The 21,667-nt window shown below is 56.7% G+C and overlaps 1 protein-coding gene across 1 annotated transcript in view; it reads left to right on the plus strand.

Annotated features, from left to right (window-relative positions):
• STK32C (serine/threonine kinase 32C) overlaps positions 1 to 21,667 on the plus strand; it is an 83,037-nt gene that overhangs the window by 54,876 nt on the left and 6,494 nt on the right. Inside the window, exons 3-10 of the mRNA XM_067708979.1 lie at positions 13,338 to 13,489; positions 16,203 to 16,376; positions 17,238 to 17,275; positions 17,374 to 17,463; positions 18,093 to 18,196; positions 18,802 to 18,918; positions 20,100 to 20,225; positions 20,300 to 20,431. Coding sequence (XP_067565080.1) covers positions 13,338 to 13,489; positions 16,203 to 16,376; positions 17,238 to 17,275; positions 17,374 to 17,463; positions 18,093 to 18,196; positions 18,802 to 18,918; positions 20,100 to 20,225; positions 20,300 to 20,431 — 933 coding nt within the window. The remainder of the gene's footprint in view (positions 1 to 13,337; positions 13,490 to 16,202; positions 16,377 to 17,237; positions 17,276 to 17,373; positions 17,464 to 18,092; positions 18,197 to 18,801; positions 18,919 to 20,099; positions 20,226 to 20,299; positions 20,432 to 21,667) is intronic.

Genomic DNA, 21,667 nt, shown 5'->3' on the forward strand with positions numbered 1-21,667 from the left:
AGGGCGGGGCCCTCCTGCAGGTTCGGGGGAGCACCCGTGTCCCGCCTTTTCCAGCTTCCAGAGGCGCCACGTTCCTGGGCTTGTGGCCCTGCCTTCCTGAGAGCTCCGCTCCTTTGTCACCTCTTCTCTGACCTCCCCCCTGCCACCTCCTCTGTCCCTTCGAAGGGCCCGGTGGTTACTCTGGGCCCACCTGGACCATGCAGAGCAACCCCTACATCTCACCCTCCTTCACGTACCCCCATCGGCAGGGTCCCCTTAGCCACATGAGGTGGCACGTCCGCAGCGTCCAGGGGTTGGGACGTGGGCACGTAGGGGCCCGTTGTCCTGCTACCGCATGTGCTCCTGGTGAGTGTCAGGCTGCTTCCTAGCTTTGCGGCCACAGGCGGGGCCGCGGGTATCAGGCCTCACGCGTGACCCGGCGCGTCTTCCGGTTGGTTCCTAGAAGCGGGCTGTGTGGGATGCAGGATCGATGCACGTGTGATGCCTCCAGACACGCCAGCCATCCGTGGGGCTCACGCGCCCCTGGGCCCCTGCCCAGGGCTGCTGCCAGGGCTGGGCCTCCACCAGCCCGACAGGTGAGAAATGGCATCTCACATTTCTTTTATGACAGGCAAGGTTGAGCATCTTTTTAAAATGTTCGAAGACCATTTTCACATCCTTTGTCCCTTTTTCTTCTGGGCTGATGGTTTTTTTAATTTTTAAAGCCTCATTATATTAGTGATCTTAACCTTTTATTTCTCAGTGAGTTGCAGATATTTTCCCCGTTTATTATTTGTCTTCACCTTTGTTTCTGTGGGTTTTTCCTTGTGTGTAGTCGTGTTTGTTGGTCTTCTTCCTTGTTGCTTTCAGGTTTGGGACCACAGGGATGCGTCCCCCCTTCTAGCTGTAGAGGACCCCATCCTGTTTCCTTCAGCATGTCTGTGTTTCCCTAATCATGTTAAACCTCTTACGCATTTGGAATTTATTCTGCCTTGTAAAGTGTCACGAATGGATCACGTTACATCTTTTCTTATGTAGCTGTTCGGTTATCCCAACGCCATTTTTCATAAAAAGTCTATTTTGTCCATAAATTTGAGACTCCGCCTTTGTTATGTACTAAGTATCCTTTGTTATGTACTAAGTATCCTTACACCGTTGGGTCTATTTCTGGATTTTCCCTCCCGCCCCTTGGCCTGCCTGCCTGTTCCGCTGTAGGACCGCACGTTATCACGGAAGGTGTATATAACGTGTTCTGACACCTGATCAGGGCTCACGTCCCTGCCTGGCTGTTCTTTTAAAGTTTTCTTCTTGGCTATTTTTACTTGATTGTCTTTCCCTATGAATTATGTGACCAACTTGTCAGCTCCAGGAAAAAAAATCTGCCAAACGTGTAAACAGCGTTCAATAAAAATGAAAATTAACCCCCGCCATTCGTCCCCAACTATTCCAGGCCTTGGAGGCGCTGCTGCGGCCAGTGGCATGTCACACGGAAAGCCCGGGGCTGCCCTGGTGCCCTGGGATCTACAGACTTTATTCCTTTTCATGCTTAGATCTAATTCCATTTCTTCTTAGTCTGTCTTAAGTCGATTATGGGAGGACGCAGCTCAGAAGCCGAGACCAGTTCCATTTGAGGAAATGGTTTCATGCGACCGATGCTCTCAGCCTTGGAGGCTGCTCATAAAATGCCAGAGGCTTTCTGGCCCTTCGCTGCTCTGTGTGAGCTGCGGCCGGGGTCCCTCTGCACCAAACCCCAGCGCTTTAAACGGCCTCTGATTGGAGCCTCTCCCGTCGGGGGCTCTGCGGAGCCCGCAGGGGCCGGGCCCACTCGGCCTCTTCCAGCTGGGCCGCTGGGGGCCTAAAGCCCTTTTCGGCTGCCCCTCCAGAGAGCGTTCGGGTGCCACTGACTCTAAGGGGAAGCCCAGCACCGGCTCAAACAAACGTGAATGTGCCCGGCGGCCGTGGGCCTCCGGGGGCCGGTCTGGGCCGCTGGAGCCGCGCTGGCGCCCCCTGGCCTGGGTGGGACAGGGTGGTGAAGGAGCTCAGGGTGTGCGCTGGACTGGGGCCGCCTGGACAGGGAGGCGGGAGGGTGCCTGGGGGAGGCCAGTGGGAGCCGGGCGGGCCAGTGCCCACAGGCGTGGTCACGGACACTGGCAGGAAGCAGGATGTTCTCACGGCCGTGACAAAGCACCACAACGGGGCGGCCTCAGACAACAGAGGTGTGTCCTCCCGTGGTCTGGAATGGAGGTGGCCGCGGGCTGGCCCCTCCTGGGGCTGGAGGGGAGGCCGGGTTTCCCCTCTCCTCCCCTAGGGTTTTCAGCTGGACCTGAGAATTAAAGTGACGTAAGGCAGAGGAACGGGAGAAAAGCGTACAGTTAATGTAAGTTCACATTCAAAAGCATACACATTGTTTAACGTAAGTTTTGGATGACGCTGGAGCCCTCGTAAGGAAATGAAGACCCAGAGGAGGCAAAACCTCAATGTTTCTGTGCTGTGGGTCGGACAAAGCGGCGACGTGGAAAGGTAACTAGAGTCCGTGGGAGGCCGAAGGAGGAGAAAACATGCTTCAGCAAGGCCTGCTTGCACAGAATTCTCCTGGCCTGGACTGAGGATAAGATCGTCCACGTGGGGTGATTCCCTGGTTGCAGAGGGAAAGGGGCGTGCAGGAGCCCATTGCCCTGCTGCTCTGTGAGGGTCGTTGGCTGGAGGCGATTGTGGCCAGAGTGCACCTTTCAGGGCGTGTCCCACCGCCCTGACTCCACCCAACACCCCCGTCGGGAAGAGTCACAGCTGTGAACTGCTGCATGTCTCAGTGAACCAGTTTCTTAGTCCTGAGAACAGGTCAGTTTAGTTAAGCAGTCGTGTCTCATTTTAGGAGGCGGCGTTGGAGGGCCTTCGCGCCGAAGTGAGGCCTTTGCGTGGTCTGAGCGATCAGCATTTAATGGGAGGTACTTCTGTGGAAACAAAGGAAAAGCCAACTGTCCAGCCGGGCCTGAGTCCAGAGGGTGGTCAGCGCGGGCACTTCCAGGAGGGTGGTCTCTGTGCCTCCCTGGAATGGGGGGGGGCAAGGGCAGCTGGTGGCAGTTCCGTTGCTTTTCCTGGGCTGCAGTTGGGACGTGGCCATGGCGTTGGGTGAGCTCTGAGCAGCCCCCAGGCAGCACCAGGGGGATGGTCCACGTGTGACCTGTGTGATTTCTCTGAAGTTTATACTAAGTCGTCAAGCTTCAGCTTGTAGGGGAAGTTTTCATTTCTCGTGATTCCAGGTCAGAAGGGTAGGAGAGAAATTGGAAATGTTAATTGCTGACAAAGAGACGTGGCCATTGGACACCCCACAGTGTGTGCTGTACTGTTACTAAAACAGAGTTCTGTCCCTACAATCACCCCCATTCATTTATTTATTTATTTATTATTTTATTATTACTAATTTTTTGCGGTATGCGGGCCTCTCACTGCTGTGGCCTCTCCTGTTGCGGAGCACAGGCTCCGGACGTGCAGGCTCAGCGGCCACGGCTCACGGGCCCAGCCGCTCCGCGGCATGTGGGATCTTCCTGGACCGGGGCACGAACCCGTGTCCCCTGCATCGGCAGGCGGACTCTCAACCACTGCGCCACCAGGGAAGCCCCCCCATTCTTAATAGAGATAATGGAAGATTAGTTTGTTTGCAAAATCAGTCTGGTTTCATTAAACTTGGCCTGATTATTGATATCAGTGCAGCAAGAGTAGATTGAACATGTAGGTCTTTTAAGTCTGCTTTGCTGGAACTTTTATAAGGAATTCCAGATTCGACTTTTAAAAGCCTCTCGAGGCTAAGAAGCCAAGCCAGCAACTTGTCACCAGGCTGTACCTTCGGTACCCGTGACTTTGGGTGCGCTCCTCTCTTCTCGATGTCCCCAGACATCCTGAGATCCCTGGACCTGCTAAGAAGTGACCTTTACCCACTCGTGAGGACATGAGCCCATAAGCCAGGCGCTAGGCCACAACCTCCCGGGCTCCACAAGCTTTGCTCCACAGGGTCCACCTTAGTCTGCGATCAAACCTGATTCGAGTGTCAGGTGTTTTCGCTGTAAACATCTTTGTCCCAAGCAGTTTCCCTGCACATCTAATTGGCCGTAAAAGATAAAATAACTGGTTGACAGTTTGGTTTGACAGTTGGGTTTCATTGCCGTAAAAGCCAGATTGCAAACTACACTTGAAAATAACATGTCAGTCGGCAAATTCTTCGTGGGCACAGCCATCCCTGCCACCCGTCAAAACCAAAAGTTTCCCAAACTACAGCAGATGTCAAAGAGGTGGCTAGTAATTCACAACAGTCTTGGAGAGCATTAATTACCAATCCCGTAGCTAATTTAGGTACAGTGTCTCACGCCATCTTTCCCAAATGTATCATAGGCAGTGTTGGAAGTTGGCAGAGAAAGGAGACTCAGCCTCCTCCTGTTCCCTAGAAAGAAAGGATTACGTGATTCCTGATGAGAATACATTTCTTGAAAGTGGTGAAACCTTTTTGCTGTTTGATGGTGGAGAACGTGATGTAGACAGAATTTTGGTGTTTGGCACAGAATCTGGCCGAGATGATTTGGAGAAATACAAGGGCTGAGCGTGTGATGGAACGTTTCCGTGTAGCCCAGATATGTCCTACTAGTTATGTACATCCGTATATTGATACAAAACAGCAGCATCCCTTGTCTGTTCATTTTACTTCCAGGGAAATCCAGAGAGAAAGCAGATTTTTTTATATCGTAAAGAATTTACATCCAACATTAAATCTTGAATCCTTAATGGTTGGTCGACTTTTAAGAAAGGAAGTTTCATTGCTTTTTCTAAGCTATACCCAAATACAACTATAATCATGAATCTACACACATGTTAAATGTATTCAGATCTTTCTTGCATTTTTATTTTTTACAATAAAATCCTTAAAAATTTTTGCTATTAATTTTCATGTTTCATTAAGTCTTTTTAAATGTCTCTCTTTGTTTTATTTTTATTATTTTATCTTTTATGGCAAAATCGTATTATGGCCAATCAGTTGTCTCTGCTTGCAGCAAAGATTCTTATGGTGAAAATACCTAGAACCACTTGATCCCATGTACATCGTTTTAAAATATGACATTCCAGTGGAAGTCTGGTAACATAACCAATGTTTTAAATTAAATCCTGTTACAAGGAGAACATATTCTGTTGACCCTATATGTAAATAACTATATTTTCATGAAAACAGGACATTTAATAAGAGTTTCTGAATTTTGCAGGGATCAGGGAAAAGATAAATGTCTCAGTTCTCTTTACAAAGGTATACTTTTCCAGATTGCTTAAAGAGAAAGAGAAAAATAATTTCTTAAGCCTGGAAAACAGAACATTAAAAAACCAACAATGCTTCAAACAAAAAGTCATAAAAATAATAATCATCTTCATGAGTTCATTTAGTCCCATGTAATTAATTCTTGTTTTCCTTGATCTTGGATTAGTAGTTTTATGAACCCATCAGTTTTTCCACTAGATTTTAGAAAGGCTCATCTGGTTCATTGGTGTGGTTTTAGTTACCAGAAACCTGTATTCCAGGGTCCTTGTCAGAGTTCTTTCCGTGAACTTTTTAAAGATGAAGCACTTTTGTCTGAAGTTCATTGTAAAAGCTTTCAGGAAAGCATCAGAGTAAAACAGTAACTATGTGTAAATGACTGAAGTTGAAAAGTAGCCATGGTCAAAGATCTGATGAGTTTATTGCAAAAGTGATGCAATTGACGTGGAAATTTGGTTATTTCTGTGGCATATAGTATTTTAAGATAATACTTGGAATTATGACTGATTATATAGAGAGTGAGGACACTGAAAAATTTCTAACCATTTTGTATAACTTTGGAAACACTTATACATAAGTAACATATAACCATACAAATGTAGAGAAGATTTATCACCAGTTTTAATTTGACAATATTTCCCATGTAATTTAACATATCAAATATGCCTAATTAGTTTAATATCTCTATTTTTATAAGGTAAGATAATAAACCTTTTGAGATTCTCCAGGGGCCCTCTTGAAAATCCCAAACTTAGTTCAAGGTCGAAAAGACTTTATTTTGAATTTGATTTTGGGAAGTTTGTAAAAAATGTCAAAAAGTTGAAAACACGATTAAATAAGATTGCAGGTCACTATGAAACAGTATTTAGCCATTGAACCTAAGTGACAAAGATTTTTTTTTTACATCCTTATTGGAGTATGATTGCTTTACCATGTTGTGTTAGTTTCTGAAGTGACAAAGATTTTAAAGGCAAATATAGGAAGTCATACACTTGAGGAAAAAGAAAATTTAGTTCTTTTGATATTGAGAAGAGTCCGTTTTTCTAAGTAATCAAAGATGTGATAAAGGCAACACGAAGCCCAGGAAACTGTTTGGTTAAGACACAGAATCTTTGTTTTCTAGGCAGATTACTCAAAAGGTAAAGAAAAACCTTTTATGACCTCTTTTTTATGAATACACTCTTTGTTCATCCTATGGGAAGATTAAATGAAAAAGAAGACACAGAATGTCATGTCTAGTCCTAGGACTAGACAAATAAGCCTTTATATAAATTAAGTATCTCTAAAACTCTCAGAAATACAGAAACTAATCCAAATGTTTTTCAGGTTCTTGTGATCTGGGATAATCTTTGGTAAATAAAAGTTAAGTCTTTAAATGGCTACCTATTTTAATGTGACTATAAACCAATGAGCCTTTTCATGGCTTAAAACCAATCAGCCTTTTGTGACTTAACCACGGACACAGAGGCGTCCCGGAAGAGGGCACAGAAGGTGCGGCCCTCACCAGGATCCAGAGCTTCTCCCAAGGTCAGCCCAGAAGAGCAAAGCCCGCCGTGTCACAGGTGGTCAAAGACAACTCGGCCTCTCCTGAACTGAGCACCCTCTGAGCTGTGCTACTGGACAGGCTACGCGGAGATGTCGCAGCACAGACAAGGCAGTCTGGGGGGAGCTGGCAGAGGTCCGTATGGCTCTGAATGACAAGTGACACGCAAGACACAGGATGGCAGTGACCACTCCTGGGCACTGTATGTCCATGGATGACCCACGGACTCCCAACACCACGCCCCCCAGAGTCACGTTCGCAGACCAGGTCTCACAAGTGTCTCCCTCCCGCCAGCCTGCATTCGGAAGGGAAGAGCCAGGAGGAATCTCTACCGCCCGCAAGGGGCTCTGGCCAGCGATCCCGCAGCTCTTGTCAGCTCTCCCAGGACCCCCTCGCTTATTTTCATTTTGAAAATTTCGACTGGCTTTCAAAACAATAATGTTAAAAGTGATCTAAGGCTTCCCTGGTGGCACAGTGGTTGGGAGTCCACCTGCCGATGCAGGGGACACGGGTTCGTGCCCCGGTCCAGGAGGATCCCACATGCCACGGAGCGGCTGGGCCCGTGAGCTATGGCCACTGAGCCTGTGTGTCCGGAGCCCATGCTCCGCAACGGGAGAGGCCACAACAGTGAGAGGCCCGCGTACCACAGAAAAAAAAAAAAAAAAAAGTGATCTAGAAGGGACTTCCCTGGTGGCGCAGTGGTTAAGAATCTGCCTGCCAATGCAGGGGACACGGGTTTGAGCCCTGGTCTGGGAAGATCCCACATGCCGCCATGGAGCAACTAAGCCCATGCGGCACAACTACTGAGCCTGTGCGCCACAACTAATGAAGCCCGTGTGCCTAGAGCCCATGCAACAAGAGAAGCCACCGCAATGAGAAGCCTGTGCACTGCAACGAAGAGTAGCCCCCGCTCACCATAACTAGAGAAAGCCTGCGTGCAGCAACGAAGACGCAACGCAGCCAAAAAGTAAATAAAGTTAAGTAAACAAATAAATCTTAAAAAAAAAGAAGTGATCTAGAAAATGCAGAAAGTTCAGAAAAAAATCACTGTCCTGAGGCCGTCTTCACTGACGTCGGCAGCACCCTTTCTGGGCTTCTTTCTGTCCTTCCTGCATGGCAGCCCCATGCAGCTGCAGCGGGCTCCCGCCCTTTTTGGGCCGGTGTGGTCCTCAGCACACAGGCCCTTCCTGTCCTGTCGGGCCCAGGTTTCCCCCCACCAGGCAGGGCCGGGTGATGCTGAGGCCAAGACCAGCTCTAACAGCTTCCTCTGGATCCAGAAACCTCAGACCACGGATGGCCCCCCCTTCTGCCATCAGGCCACCTGGTGGGCACATCGGGGATTTCCATTTCCAGAATTTCACTGCATCTGGAAAGTCGGGCCAGGTGGCTCGGTGGTGGTGCCTTGAGCTCCTCTTGGTGATGAAGGTGCTGGCGGGCTGCACCACAGCCCGCGGGAAGCTGGCGCTCCCCTCCCTGGGGCAGCGTCCACTAGAGCGAGTGGCGTTGCACTGGCTGGTCTGTGTGATCAGAAGTCGGCTGGCAGCTGGAGCTGGAGCTGATATTATTCTGGGACGTGGTGTTTCTACATCAGGGCTCTCTGGGAGGGAGCCGTTGGCCTTGCATCTCAGCAGTGGCAGAATTTTACTTGTGTTTCTGGCCCATGTCTGCGTAACAGCCCATTTTCTTGCCCAGATTGGCAGCCTACAAAGGTAGCACCCATCAGCCCCGTCTCCCAGCTCCAGGCCAAGGGTGGGAAGAAGGCTGAAGTTGCACACTTAAAAGGGCTCGAGGGCCTTTCCCTGCAGCTGAGGTAGGTAGGGCTGTTCTTCCTGCTGAGTGATGGAATCGTGCGGAGCTTGGGGGCAGCCCCAGGGGCAGGCACTGGCCTTCAGAGCTCCCAAGGGACTCAGCCAGGCTGACAGCCACGGAATGTGCCCCACGGCATGTGCAGGAGCTCTGGGGTTCTTCTCCCGTGACCTCGGCCAGGAGCCCCCGTGGGGCAGCCCACCTGCCCCTCTGGGGCCCTGCCGGCCGCTTCCTTCTCGGCCCCTTGGATCTTTGGCTGGGGGGCGGTGGAGGAGAAGTCTAGTGCCTCACCCCAACCCTGCCACAGGCTCAGAAGTCCTGAGAAGGCATTTGGAGAGCAGATGTGACAGGCTTTTAACTGGTGTCATTGCACTTTACCAAACATAGTTACGTAGCCGCCCAGGCCCGGGTCTCTGGCTCCCCTTCGTCAGTCTGCATTTCTGGGTGACATTCTCCGGCCAGGACCGGGCACATGGAGACGCACGGACGTACATTAAGTCAAGCCCGTGCTGTCCTCGGGCAGCTTGGAAGGTTCTGGGTGTGCGTCCCCAACGCCCAGGGCAGCCAGCTGGGGAGAGTGCTCTGGCCATCCCAGGGCAACCTGGGGGCCGTTTTGCTGAAATAGAGGAAAGATTCAGAAAGGCTCACTGTCCTAAAATCCGTGGCCTTTAGGGGCCTTGCAGTGTGGCCACTGCCCTGGCTTCTCTCCTGGCCAGTCTCTGGCCCACAGGGCCTGGCGTACTCAGTGTCAGGTTGCCCGTTATGGCCCAGAGCAGCCCTGGCAGCTTGGAAAGCAGTGTTCCATGGCAGTGACACCGACCCTCGTCCGGGTCCCTCAGGGCACCTGAGGGCTGAGTGGCTGCATTTGTTACATTGTTGCTGTAACGAGTGACCACCCTCGTCCGGGTCCCTCAGGGCACCTGAGGGCTGAGTGGCTGCATTTGTTTCCTGGGGTTGCTGTAACGAGTGACCACCCTCGTCCGGGTCCCTCAGGGCACCTGAGGGCTGAGTGGCTGCATTTGTTACATTGTTGCTGTAACGAGTGACCACCCTCGTCCGGGTCCCTCAGGGCACCTGAGGGCTGAGTGGCTGCATTTGTTACATTGTTGCTGTAACGAGTGACCACCCTCGTCCGGGTCCCTCAGGGCACCTGAGGGCTGAGTGGCTGCATTTGTTTCCTGGGGTTGCTGTAACGAGTGACCACCCTCGTCCGGGTCCCTCAGGGCACCTGAGGGCTGAGTGGCTGCATTTGTTACATTGTTGCTGTAACGAGTGACCACCCTCGTCCGGGTCCCTCAGGGCACCTGAGGGCTGAGTGGCTGCATTTGTTACATTGTTGCTGTAACGAGTGACCACCCTCGTCCGGGTCCCTCAGGGCATCTGAGGGCTGAGTGGCTGCATTTGTTACATTGTTGCTGTAACGAGTGACCACCCTCGTCCGGGTCCCTCAGGGCACCTGAGGGCTGAGTGGCTGCATTTGTTACATTGTTGCTGTAACGAGTGACCACCCTCGTCCGGGTCCCTCAGGGCACCTGAGGGCTGAGTGGCTGCATTTGTTACATTGTTGCTGTAACGAGTGACCACCCTCGTCCGGGTCCCTCAGGGCACCTGAGGGCTGAGTGGCTGCATTTGTTACATTGTTGCTGTAACGAGTGACCACCCTCGTCCGGGTCCCTCAGGGCACCTGAGGGCTGAGTGGCTGCATTTGTTACATTGTTGCTGTAACGAGTGACCACCCTCGTCCGGGTCCCTCAGGGCACCTGAGGGCTGAGTGGCTGCATTTGTTACATTGTTGCTGTAACGAGTGACCACCCTCGTCCGGGTCCCTCAGGGCACCTGAGGGCTGAGTGGCTGCATTTGTTTCCTGGGGTTGCTGTAACGAGTGACCACCCTCGTCCGGGTCCCTCAGGGCACCTGAGGGCTGAGTGTCTGCATTTGTTACATTGTTGCTGTAACGAGTGACCACACACGGGGTGGCTGAAGACAGCACACGTTTATTCTCCTGGTTCTGAAGGCCAGAGCCCTGGCCTCAGTCTAACTGGGCTAGGATCAAGGGGCCCGCAGGGCCGTGCTCCCTCGGAGGCTGGAGGGGAGAGTCCGTCCTTTGCCTCAGCCCTCCTCCCAGAGCTGCAGCCCCTCCAGGTGTCACGTTTCCTTCTGCGTGGCCTGGATCCCCAGATCCACGTTGCAGCCCAGCCCCCAGGGTGATGGTGTTTGTGATGGTTGGATGAGGTCGTGAGGGAGGGGGCCCCATGATGGGAATGGAGTCCTTGTAAGAACAAGAGGCCAGAGCTGGCTCACTCTCTACGCGATGTCACCGTGCAAGGCCACGCGAGGACACGGTGAGAGGCGCCACCTGCGAGCCAGGAAGCACCCTGACCTCGGAGGTCCAGCCTCCACGGAATACATGAGAGAAACACCTGTTGTTTGAGCTGCGCAGCCTGTGGCGTTCTGTTGTGGGGCCAGAGCCGAGCAAGACACTCTTCTGTCTCCGCTCTGCCCCCGCCGCCCCCGCGAGGACCCTGTGATTACGATTAGGGCTGCCTGCACCTGCCAGGACCGCCTCCCGCCTCGACATCACCAGCTTAACCATACCTGCAGCGTCCTTTTTGCAGGTGACGTCACATGCCCACAAAGTCTGGGGACGAGGATGTGGACATCCGTGGGGGCCATCATTTAGCTGGTCACATCAGGGAACACGGCCCTGGGTGGACTCGTGCACACAAGGCCTGGACTTGCCCTTGACCACGACCGGTTGGCAGAAGCCTCTTACCCACCGTCCTCACTGACCCCTCACAAGCTCGCGAGCCAGATGGAGAAACGGAGGGTCAGCCAAGTTCAGAGGCCACCGGCCAGCCAGTCGGAGTGGACAGGCCTGAGGGGTGGGACAGGCCCGGGAGGCAGGGCCCTCTGGCCGGGGAGAGAAGCTGGGGGGACAACAGAGCTGCCCTTGCCCACCCACAGTCTGGGGCTCCCTTCTAAACGCGCCCTGTCGCCGGCGGGGCCGCGTGGTTTCACAGCTTCGAGACCAGGTGGGCGTCGTTGGAGGCCTGAAGCGATGTGGGTCTCAGGCCGGCGCCCCAGCCCCACCCCTCCAGTCCCCGGGGTGGGGTCTTCCTGGGGCGTCGGCCCAGGTGACGCAGCTTCAGGCAGGGCTTCGTGGGCGTCTGGGTGGCCGTCGCAGCCCCTGGTGGGGTTTGTGCCCCTGGGTTCGAGGTGGGGCAGTGTGAGCTCGGGGTGTGCCGAGCTCAGCCATGAAAGATGCCCCCTCTGTGCCCGTGGGCATCACCTGTGAGCTCTACCTCTTGGGGCTCCTGACACGGCCTGTGGGCAGCGCGGGGCTGAGCGTGGAGTCACCTCGAAACCGCAGCTGTGCCCGTGAGGGTCACTGTAGCGGGTAGACGTGGGTGTGCAGGACTCTGGCTGTCTCACCACGTGGGTGCGCCTGGGCCTCGGGCGTCTGCCACCAGATGGCGCCACGATGACGCTGCAGGAACGAAAGCCAGGGAGGGGCTCGGCGTGCCCTGCCCCCAGCCCCAGCGGGGCTGCTCTGTTTGCCCGAGCAGGTCTGGCTTCTGCCGATATGGGTGTGTCATCTCTACACTGTTTGCATTAAATAATGTAGCTTGACCTTTTCCCTTGGCGTTTTTTAAGTCGTCACACGTCATTAAAAGTATTTATAAATATTATTCCAGTGGCTGTGTGATATTTCATTGCTCTTACTTGCCCGTGTCCATAAGGATGTTGGATGTTAAGGTGGTTTGAAAGTGTGTTATACAGTTGATGAAGAACATCTTTGGAAAAGTCACTGCGTTTCTAAGATGCGTTCCTGTGTGAGGGACGTGGGTTTCACCCAAGGGTTGGATCCAGCAGGTTTGGCCCAAGATCTGGTGCCCGTTGAGATGTCTGATCAGTGCCAGGCCACCTGCCTTTGGGTGAGGCATCTGGGACAGTCCCCAACCCATCTGGATCTCCAGGATTTTCCACTTCCTCCGGGTCTCTGGCTGTCACTCCTTGAAGATCTGGAGACTGAAGTCTGTGGGAAATGCCTTGGGGTTATCTGTCTTGGGGGGATGGTGTCTCCACTTGAATGGGGGGCGTGGCACTGGTTCTGCAGCCCAGTATCTTGTTCTTTGACCCTGGTTTCCTTTGTCCGGGTTCTGACTGATGCTCCTTGGCCACGAGGGACCCCAGGCCGAGTTTCTCCTTATTCTGTGCTTCTCACTCCCCTCTGCATCTTGGTCTCTCTGCAAGCAGTTAGCCCCGTGTTGGCAGTGTCAACACTGCTTACTGACATTGCAGCTCGCTGCTCAGAGGGTTGGAATTTGAGCCGTGCAAGGGCCCCACTATCTGAGAGCGTCCCTGTTGTGATGGGGACGGTGGCCTGTGCTTGGTGGGAGCAGCAGCTCTTGCTTCTGGGCTCCCTGGGTGCAGGGCACCAAGCGGGGGGTCCTCTCGTTCATGCCCCATCAATCCTCCGAACCAGTCACTGCCCCAAGCCCTGGGAAGGGGGAGCCCAGGTCTCGGCCCGTGAGGGGCGCGGGCACCATGCAGGCCTAGCCACCCCTGGCATCTGTGCTCTCAGGCCGGGTCCCCCCGGCTTCAGTCTGCACAGGAGACTTATTCCCGCCAAGGACGTGAAATCCGGTCATTTCAGTGTTGTTACGGCCGCGGTACGCGTCCCGGCAGCGGTGCTGACATGCTCTCTGCCCCCAGGTGTGCATCGTGCAGAAGCGGGACACGGAGAAGATGTACGCGATGAAGTACATGAACAAGCAGCAGTGCATTGAGCGGGGTGAGGTCCGCAATGTGTTCCGGGAGCTGGAGATCCTGCAGGAGATCGAGCACGTCTTCCTGGTGAACCTGTGGTGAGCTGGTGGGGGTGGAGCCCTTCTCCTGCCCCGGGCACCCTCCCCCTCCCCTCCCCTCTCTCCCTGCCTCGCCTCCCAGGAGTTGGCGGGGTGGAGCCTTGTCCTGCCCTGGGCACCCTCCCCCTCCGCCTCCCCTCTCTCCCCCCTCGCCTCGCAGTGCCCTGGGAGGTGTCCACACATACACACACATGGCACTGACGCAGGGCTTCCTGGCCTGCAGGAAGCCCGGACTAGGTGTCCACACACACACACACACACGCGCACACACACACGCACACACGCACACACGCACACACACATGGCACTAACACAGGGCTTCCTGGCCTGCAGGAAGCCCGGACTAGGTGTCCACACACACGCGCACACACACACACACACACGCACACACACGCGTGCACACACACACACGCGCGCGCGTACACACATGGCACTAACGCAGGGCTTCCTGGCCTGCAGGAAGCCCGGACTAGGTGTCCACACACACACACACACACGCGCACACACGCATATGCACACACACACACGCACGTACACACATGGCACTGACACAGGGCTTCCTGGCCTGCAGGAAGCCCGGACTAGGTGTCCACACATACACACACACACACACGCACACACACACACACACGCACACACACATGGCACTGACGCAGGGCTTCCTGGCCTGCAGGAAGCCTGGACTTCCCCACAGAGGATGCCTGTGACACATGAAGTTTCTGGCACTGAAGTCCGGGAGGGAGGCTTTTAGCGCCTAAATCTGAGTTTCCTCCACAAACTGAGCACCAAGACCAGCTGAGGGGTGGGGAGCCTGCAGTGAGATCAACCCCTTCCGCTCTCCCTGGAGTCCTGTGAGCCCCTAGAATGAGACCAGTGTGGCTTCTGGGGGGAAGAGGGAGGAACATGACATGAAAACTTAATTCTTTGTAACTTTACTCTTGAGACAAGAGCCAGCTGATTATCTGAGAGCTCACAGAAGAGATTACAAAGTGGACGGAGGTCCTTAAACCATTGTTTTCCTACTGCCACCATCTTCATCATCTCACCACTGTCTTCTTCTTTATCACCTTCATCCCCAAAACCATCCTCAACATCACCACCGTCACCACCGTCACCACCACCACCATCACCACTGTCACCACCATCACCACCATCACCACCACCACCGCCGTCACCACCATCACCACCGTCATCACCGTCACCACCGTCATCACCGTCACCACCGTCATCACCGTCACCATCACCACCGTCATCACCGTCACCACCATCACCACCGTCATCACCACCATCACCATCACCACCATCACCATCATCACCGTCACCACCATCATCACCGTCACCATCACCACCGTCACCACCGTCACCACCATCATCATCGTCACCACCATCACCACCGTCATCACCACCATCATCACCATCATCACCGTCACCACCACCACCATCACCACTGTCACCATCACCACCATCACCACCACCACCGCCGTCACCACCATCACCACCGTCATCACCGTCACCACCGTCACCACCGTCATCACCGTCCCCATCACCACCGTCATCACCGTCACCACCGTCACCACCATCACCACCATCACCACCGTCATCACCATCACCATCATCACCATCATCACCGTCACCACCATCATCACCGTCACCATCACCACCGTCATCACCATCACCACCGTCACCACCATCATCATCGTCACCACCATCACCACCGTCATCACCACCATCATCACCATCATCACCGTCACCGTCACCACCATCACCAGTGTCACCACCGTCACCACCACCACCGTCACCACCATCACCACCATCATCACCATCACCACCATCATCACCGTCACGACCGTCACCACCATCATCATCACTGTCACCATCATCACCGTCACCACTGTCACCACCATCATCACCGTCACCATCATCACCATCACCACCGTCACCACCATCACCACCATCATGATCACCATCACCACCGTCATCGCCACTATCACTACCATCACCACCATCATCACCATCACCACTGTCATCACTGTCACCACCATCACCACCATCATCACCATCACCGTCACCACCATCATCATCACCATCACCACCGTCACCATCACCACCATCACCACCGTCACCACCGTCATCACCACCGTCACCACCGTCATCACCACCATCACCACCATCATCATCACCATCACCACCATCATCACCATCACCACCGTCACTACTGTCACCACCATCACCACCGTCACCACCGTCACCACCATCACCACCATCACCGCCATCACCACCACAACCACCATCACCACCACAGTCACTACAGCTGCCGGCTGTTAGAAGCTGGTCCCTTGCCCAGCCTTACCTGAGCATTTCTCCTCACTGTCTCAATTTCTTCTTTAACAACCCTCTTTATCCCCTTTTTGGAGAAGAGGAAACCAGGGCATCAGGAAAATGGCCCAGGGACAGTGCTGTGTTCCACTCTCCATCAGTCAGCCATGGGCATCTCTGTCCCAGCTGGGCACCTCCCATGGGGACAGGCCTCTCTGTCTTTCCTGAGGGCTCTGGCTCCAGGTGGCTCCTTGGGCAGGGCCCCTCTCCTGGGGGTGCCTGGTGGGGGGTGGCCTTGGGGCCAGGGCTCTTACAGGGGGACTCGTCAGGTGTGGCAGGAGCTGTGACTCTGGTCCCCCAGCCGTGTGCATGCCAGGTCCTCCCACGGTGCCCACAGGTACTCCTTCCAGGACGAGGAGGACATGTTCATGGTGGTGGACCTGCTGCCGGGGGGAGACCTGCGCTACCACTTGCAGCAGAACGTCCAGTTCTCTGAGGACACCGTGAGGCTATACGTTTGTGAGACGGCACTGGCCCTTGACTACCTGCGCAGTCAGCACATCATCCACAGGTGTGTGCACACCTGACGGGGCGGGTGCCGCCCTCCAGCAGGACCCAGATGGGCTCCTGTGTGCTCTGCCCTGCCCTCCCCCGCAGCCCTGCCCCCAGGTGTGGCACCGGGCCCGTCAGTGCCTGGCTCTGAGGCCAGCTCCATGGCTGCACGTAAGGTGGCCGCCTGGGGTGGGTCCTGTCTGAGCATCCCCAGCTGAGGCTGGGCACAGAGGGCTGGTGGCCTTCCTGGGGTGGGGAGGGGGGCTTCACCTGGTCTGTTCAACTGCAGTATCCCTGCCCCCGCCCAGCAGGTGCCCTTGTGCCCATCTGCCATGTCTTTGGCAAATGCAAGCTAATTTTAACATTTAACATTCAAACTAATTTTAGCATCTGAAGGCAGATGAAATGCGAAAGATGAAGCTGCATCCACAGGATAAAACACAAAATCCCACGTGGTAGAAAGTGAAGTAGACGTGATTCTGCGTTTCTGCCTGTGGGATTCTGTTACCTGGTCACGGTGCAGGCACCGAACGTTTACTGAGTGCCGAGAGGTTGGGAAGGCGAGGCCTGAGGCCAGCTGGTGGAGCCACAGACCCCCAGTTGACAATTCTGCGCAGCTGCGGGGCTCTGGGAGAGGGCCCCGCCTCGGGGGTCCAGGCGAGGGGGTCCTGCTTTCATCCTCTGGGGGCTTCAGTGCCCCTCGGCGTCCAGTGCTGGGCATTCTCCCCGCCGTCTGGCCTCAGGAGGTGAAGGGCTGGGTGCACCCAGCTCTGCCAGGGTGCTGCCAGGTGGGGAGGGGGTCTTAGGACCCAGCTCGTGGGAACCCCCAGCCCTGCCGGAATCTTTGGACTCATCTCCCTGCTTCCTGCTCTTTCTACAGAGACGTGAAGCCCGATAACATCCTCCTGGATGAGCGAGGTGAGCCTGGGCGTGTGAGCCAAAGCCGCGGAGGGTGTGCGCCCCTGCCCGCAGGACACATCCCCTTGGGACAGTCATGCTGTCCTCTGTCCTCGCAGGACATGCGCACCTGACTGACTTCAACATCGCCACCATCATAAAGGATGGCGAGAGGGCGACTGCGCTGGCCGGGACCAAGCCGTACATGGGTGAGGCTCGCCCCTCCCAGCCCGTGGCCCCGCCAGCCTGCCGGCCGGTCTCCTCCCCTGGCCTGTGGCTGGTGCGGTCGGGTCACTGACCTAAAGGCACAGCAGCAGGGGACGGTCAGGCTAAGAACAGCCAGGCCTGATCCGTGCAGAAGAATCTGAGTGACGGGCGTGTACTGTGGGTCTGATAATGAGATAGCCCACCACCCTCGTCAGGCTGTGGGACCGGGATTTGAACCAGGCGGTCAGTGGGGAAGGACAGACTGACCGCCGAGGGCAGCTTCCTAGTCCAGCTCTGGCGGCAGCCTGGTCTCTGGGCCTGCGGTCACGGGCCCTGCGGTTACGGGCCCTGTGGTCACCGGGGCTGGGGTCACGGGCCCTGCGGTCACCGGGGCTGGGGTCACGGGCCCTGTGGTCACCGGGGCTAGGGTCACGGGCCCTGTAGTCACCGAGGCTGGGGTCACGGGCCCTGCGGTCACCGGGGCTGGGGTCACGGGCCCTGCGGTCACCGAGGCTGGGGTCACGGGCCCTGCGGTCACCGGGGCTGGGGTCACGGGCCCTGTGGTCACCGGGGCTGGGGTCACGGGCCCTGTGGTCAGGGATGCTCAGCTCCTCCTTCCCTCCCTGGAAAGCTCCGGAGATCTTCCAGTCTTTTGTCAACGGTGGGACTGGCTACTCCTTCGAGGTGGACTGGTGGTCGGTGGGGGTGATGGCCTATGAACTGCTGCGTGGATGGGTATGGAGCTCCTGCGGCCCGCGGGCTCAGTCCCCAGACCCCGAGCTAGCTGCGTCCCCCCGGGGTGTCCCCAGCTCCCAAAGGGGTGAGGCTGCCCCCACCCCCAGGTGCTCAGGGCGGTCCGTGCTTTCCGTCAGCGAGGCTGCATGCTGGAGGGGGCTGGGGGCAGGCAGAGAACCGTCCAGCAGGGCTGCCCCCTCGGGACTTCCCGTGAGGCTCGTGTGCGGGTGGGCCCCTGTGCTATCCCCGCAGCTGCCGCGGCCCAGCCAGCGCTGGAGCCCCGGAGGCTGGGGGCCTCGTCAGGTCACCACCTGCCCTTCCCAGCTCCTCGTCGGGGCCTCAGAGGACTTGCCCTGGAGAAGGCCCTAGGCAAGGCAGCCCCCTCTGCCCTCTGCAGCTGGTCCACCAGGCCCAGGCGCCCTGGGGGCGCTGTGCGTCCTTCCCAGCCCGCTGGCAGCCTCTCGGGTCGCCTCCCCGGCTGCACTGCAGGCTTGGCCTCCTGGGCTCTTCCCTGGGCCTGCACCGGGGGCTGGGGGCAGGTAGGCTCACCTCGGGTGGCCCTGGGTTCGGGGAGGCGCCGCTGCAGCTCTGCCTCTGCTGCCCAGAGGCCCTACGACATCCACTCGGGCAACACCGCGGAGTCCCTGGTGCAGCTGTTCAGCACCGTGAGCGTCCAGTACGTGCCCACCTGGTCCAAGGAGATGGTGGCCCTGCTACGGAAGGTGAGCCGCCCCTCCCGGCCCTGCCTGGAGCGCAGGCCCGGCCAGACATGTGGGGCTCGACGGGCATCCTGTCCCGAGGGTGGGCAGCCTGGAGGCCCTGGTCCGGAGAAGGCATCTGGTTCGCGCCTTCTGCGTCTTGTGTGCTTCTCCGGCCGGGCTTCCAGCGGCCACCCGCTCCTTGTCCTGCTGTAACAGCTCGGCCCACGTGAGCACAGGTGCAGCTGAATTTAATCCTTACGACCTGGTTGCGCGTCACAGATGCCCAGGCTCAGGGCAGGTCACCCCATCGTGTGTGTTGGAGGGAGGGTGTGTGGGGCTGGGTGCCGGGGCCGCCCTGCTCTGGTCCCCTCTGCCCCATGCCTCCTGCTGGAGGTGGGCAGTCACTGGCCTGGCCAGCCCCCCGCGGGGAGCAAGCAGAGAAAACCCCAGAACCCCCGCGCATTCCAGGTCCTGAGCACAAGTCAGCAGCGGCCCGGGGACCTCAGCCTGGTGGGGACCTCAGCCTGGTGGGGACCTGGGGCTGTGGCGTCACCACTGGAGTGCCTCCCCTGGGGTCCAGGTCCGGGCCGGGGGGCCGCTCCTCGGCTGGCCAGCCAGCTCCCCACTCGGAGAGCCGTCCCTCAAGCACACTGGGGCGTCGAAGCTGGGTCAGGATGGGTGAGGGAGGGCGCGCTGGACATTTGTGGCCCGGCTCACCCCCAGCTCCCGTCTCCTGGCCCCGGGGTCCTGCTGGGCAGGTCCTGGCCCCTGCCCGGAGACCTTAGGCCCTGGACGTGTAGCCAAGCAGCTAGAGGCCCTCCCCCAGCCCCCGAGAGGGGCTCTTAACACAGCCTTCGCCCCGCGCAGCTGTGCCCACAGCAGCCAGGTGGCTCACACGGCGGGACCTCGGCCGCCGCGGGCCCAGGCCGGGGGTGAGGAGGGTCCGCACACCAGGCTGGGGAGCCTTGGACTGGGTCTCTGCTGTTTCCCCCGGAAAAGGCGATGGCCGTGATGCTGGCCACACACGCATGGCTGCCCTGGGGCCTCCTGGGGCCGTGACAGCCACCATCCTGTCGGGCTCCAAGCGGGAGGGCAGTGAGCCAGGCTGCTGCCTGCTGATGGCTCCGGGGAGACCTGCACCGGGGCCGGTGAGCGCCGGGTAGACCTGGGCCCGGGGCAAGCTGACCGGGGCCTTGTTCCAGCTGCTCACCGTGAACCCCAAGCACCGCGTGTCCAGCCTGCAGGACATGCAGGCGGCCCCCGCACTGGCCGATGTGCTGTGGACCGAGCTGAGTGAGAAGAAGGTGGAGCCCGGCTTCGTGCCCAACGTAAGCCCACAGGCCCAGGGTGGACGGGGCGGGCGAGGGTGGCCGGGTGCCGGGCTCAGCACCGTCCTCCACAGAAAGGCCGCCTGCACTGCGACCCCACCTTCGAGCTGGAGGAGATGATCCTGGAGTCGCGGCCGCTGCACAAGAAGAAGAAGCGCCTGGCCAAGAACAGGTCGCGGGACAGCAGCAGGGACAGCTCCCAGTCGGTGAGCTCGGGGCCCGCGCCCAGCCCAGCTGCTCCTGCCTGCCCTTCGCTCCCTCCTCTGCAGGGCGGGCACTGGCCGTCGGGGTATGAGGGTGCCTCCTGCCTCACCCAGCTCTGCTGTGGCTGCATAGGGCCAGGCTCTGCCCCCGTGGTCACGGGGCCACCTGTGTGCGTGCGTGCACGCACGCTTTTGTGCATGCGTGTGCGTGCATACGCGTGAGTGTGTGCATGTGCGCGCGTGTGCATGCGTGTGTGCATGGAGGCTGCATGTAAGTGCATGTGCGCGTGCGTGCATGCACGTACGTGTGAGTGCATGTGTGTGCGTGTGCACGCGTGCATGTGCATGTGTGTGCACATGCGTGTGGGTGTCTCTGCCTCCTCTTCGCACGAGCACACCAGTGACACTGGGTAGGATGCGTAGTGCAGGTGACCTGCCCTTTACTTGACTGGTGGCATCTGCAGGGACGTCGTTTCACATTCTGAGGAAATGGGGCCAGGACCCCACCCTGGGGGACATGGTTTAACCTGTCAAAGCCCCCATCCTGCCCCAGGTCAGCTGCTCTTGGAAGTGGGGGGCGTTCCCGGGGAGCAGGGGATCCAGCCTGGACCCGTCCCTGGGGCATGGCCAGCGTTCACAACACAACTAGGGCTGCGGGTGTGGATGGTGGTGATCACAGCGGGGACACTGTACGTGCTCGGCAGTCCCCCAGCCCCCGGACCCGGCCGAGCCTGTGGGGATGTCCTGGGATGCAGCCTCTCACACCTGGGGGGCCTGTGCTGCCCCCGGCCTGGGTCCTGGGCAGAGAGATGGGTGTCAGCCTCTTCTCACTGCGGTGAAAGGCCAGGATGGGGTCTTCCCTGGAACCCTCAATTTCTCAGTGAGAAGGTGGGTGGGCTCCCATCCCCTCCCCTGATGGCAGCCCCTGGTGCCGGCAGGGGCACTGCAGGTGTGGAGCTGTCCTTGATGTCCTGTTGGTCTGACTTTGTTCTTGCTATCGGGGTGGGAGTGATGGCTTTGAGTTCTTTATATGAAAGAGCTGAAGTTACATTTCTTATTTCTGTTTTTTATTATTGATCGATAAGTTATTTATTTACATATTCTGCACACAAGTGCCTTAGACAGACGATTTGTAAAGATTTTCTTCTAGTCTGTGGGTTTTCTTTCTTTTTAAAAAAATAAATTTATTAATTAATTTATTGACTTTTGGCTGCACTGGGTCTTCGTTGCTGCGCGCGG

This window comes from Pseudorca crassidens, chromosome 16 (genome assembly GCF_039906515.1).
Source record: "Pseudorca crassidens isolate mPseCra1 chromosome 16, mPseCra1.hap1, whole genome shotgun sequence".
NCBI lineage: Eukaryota > Metazoa > Chordata > Mammalia > Artiodactyla > Delphinidae > Pseudorca > Pseudorca crassidens.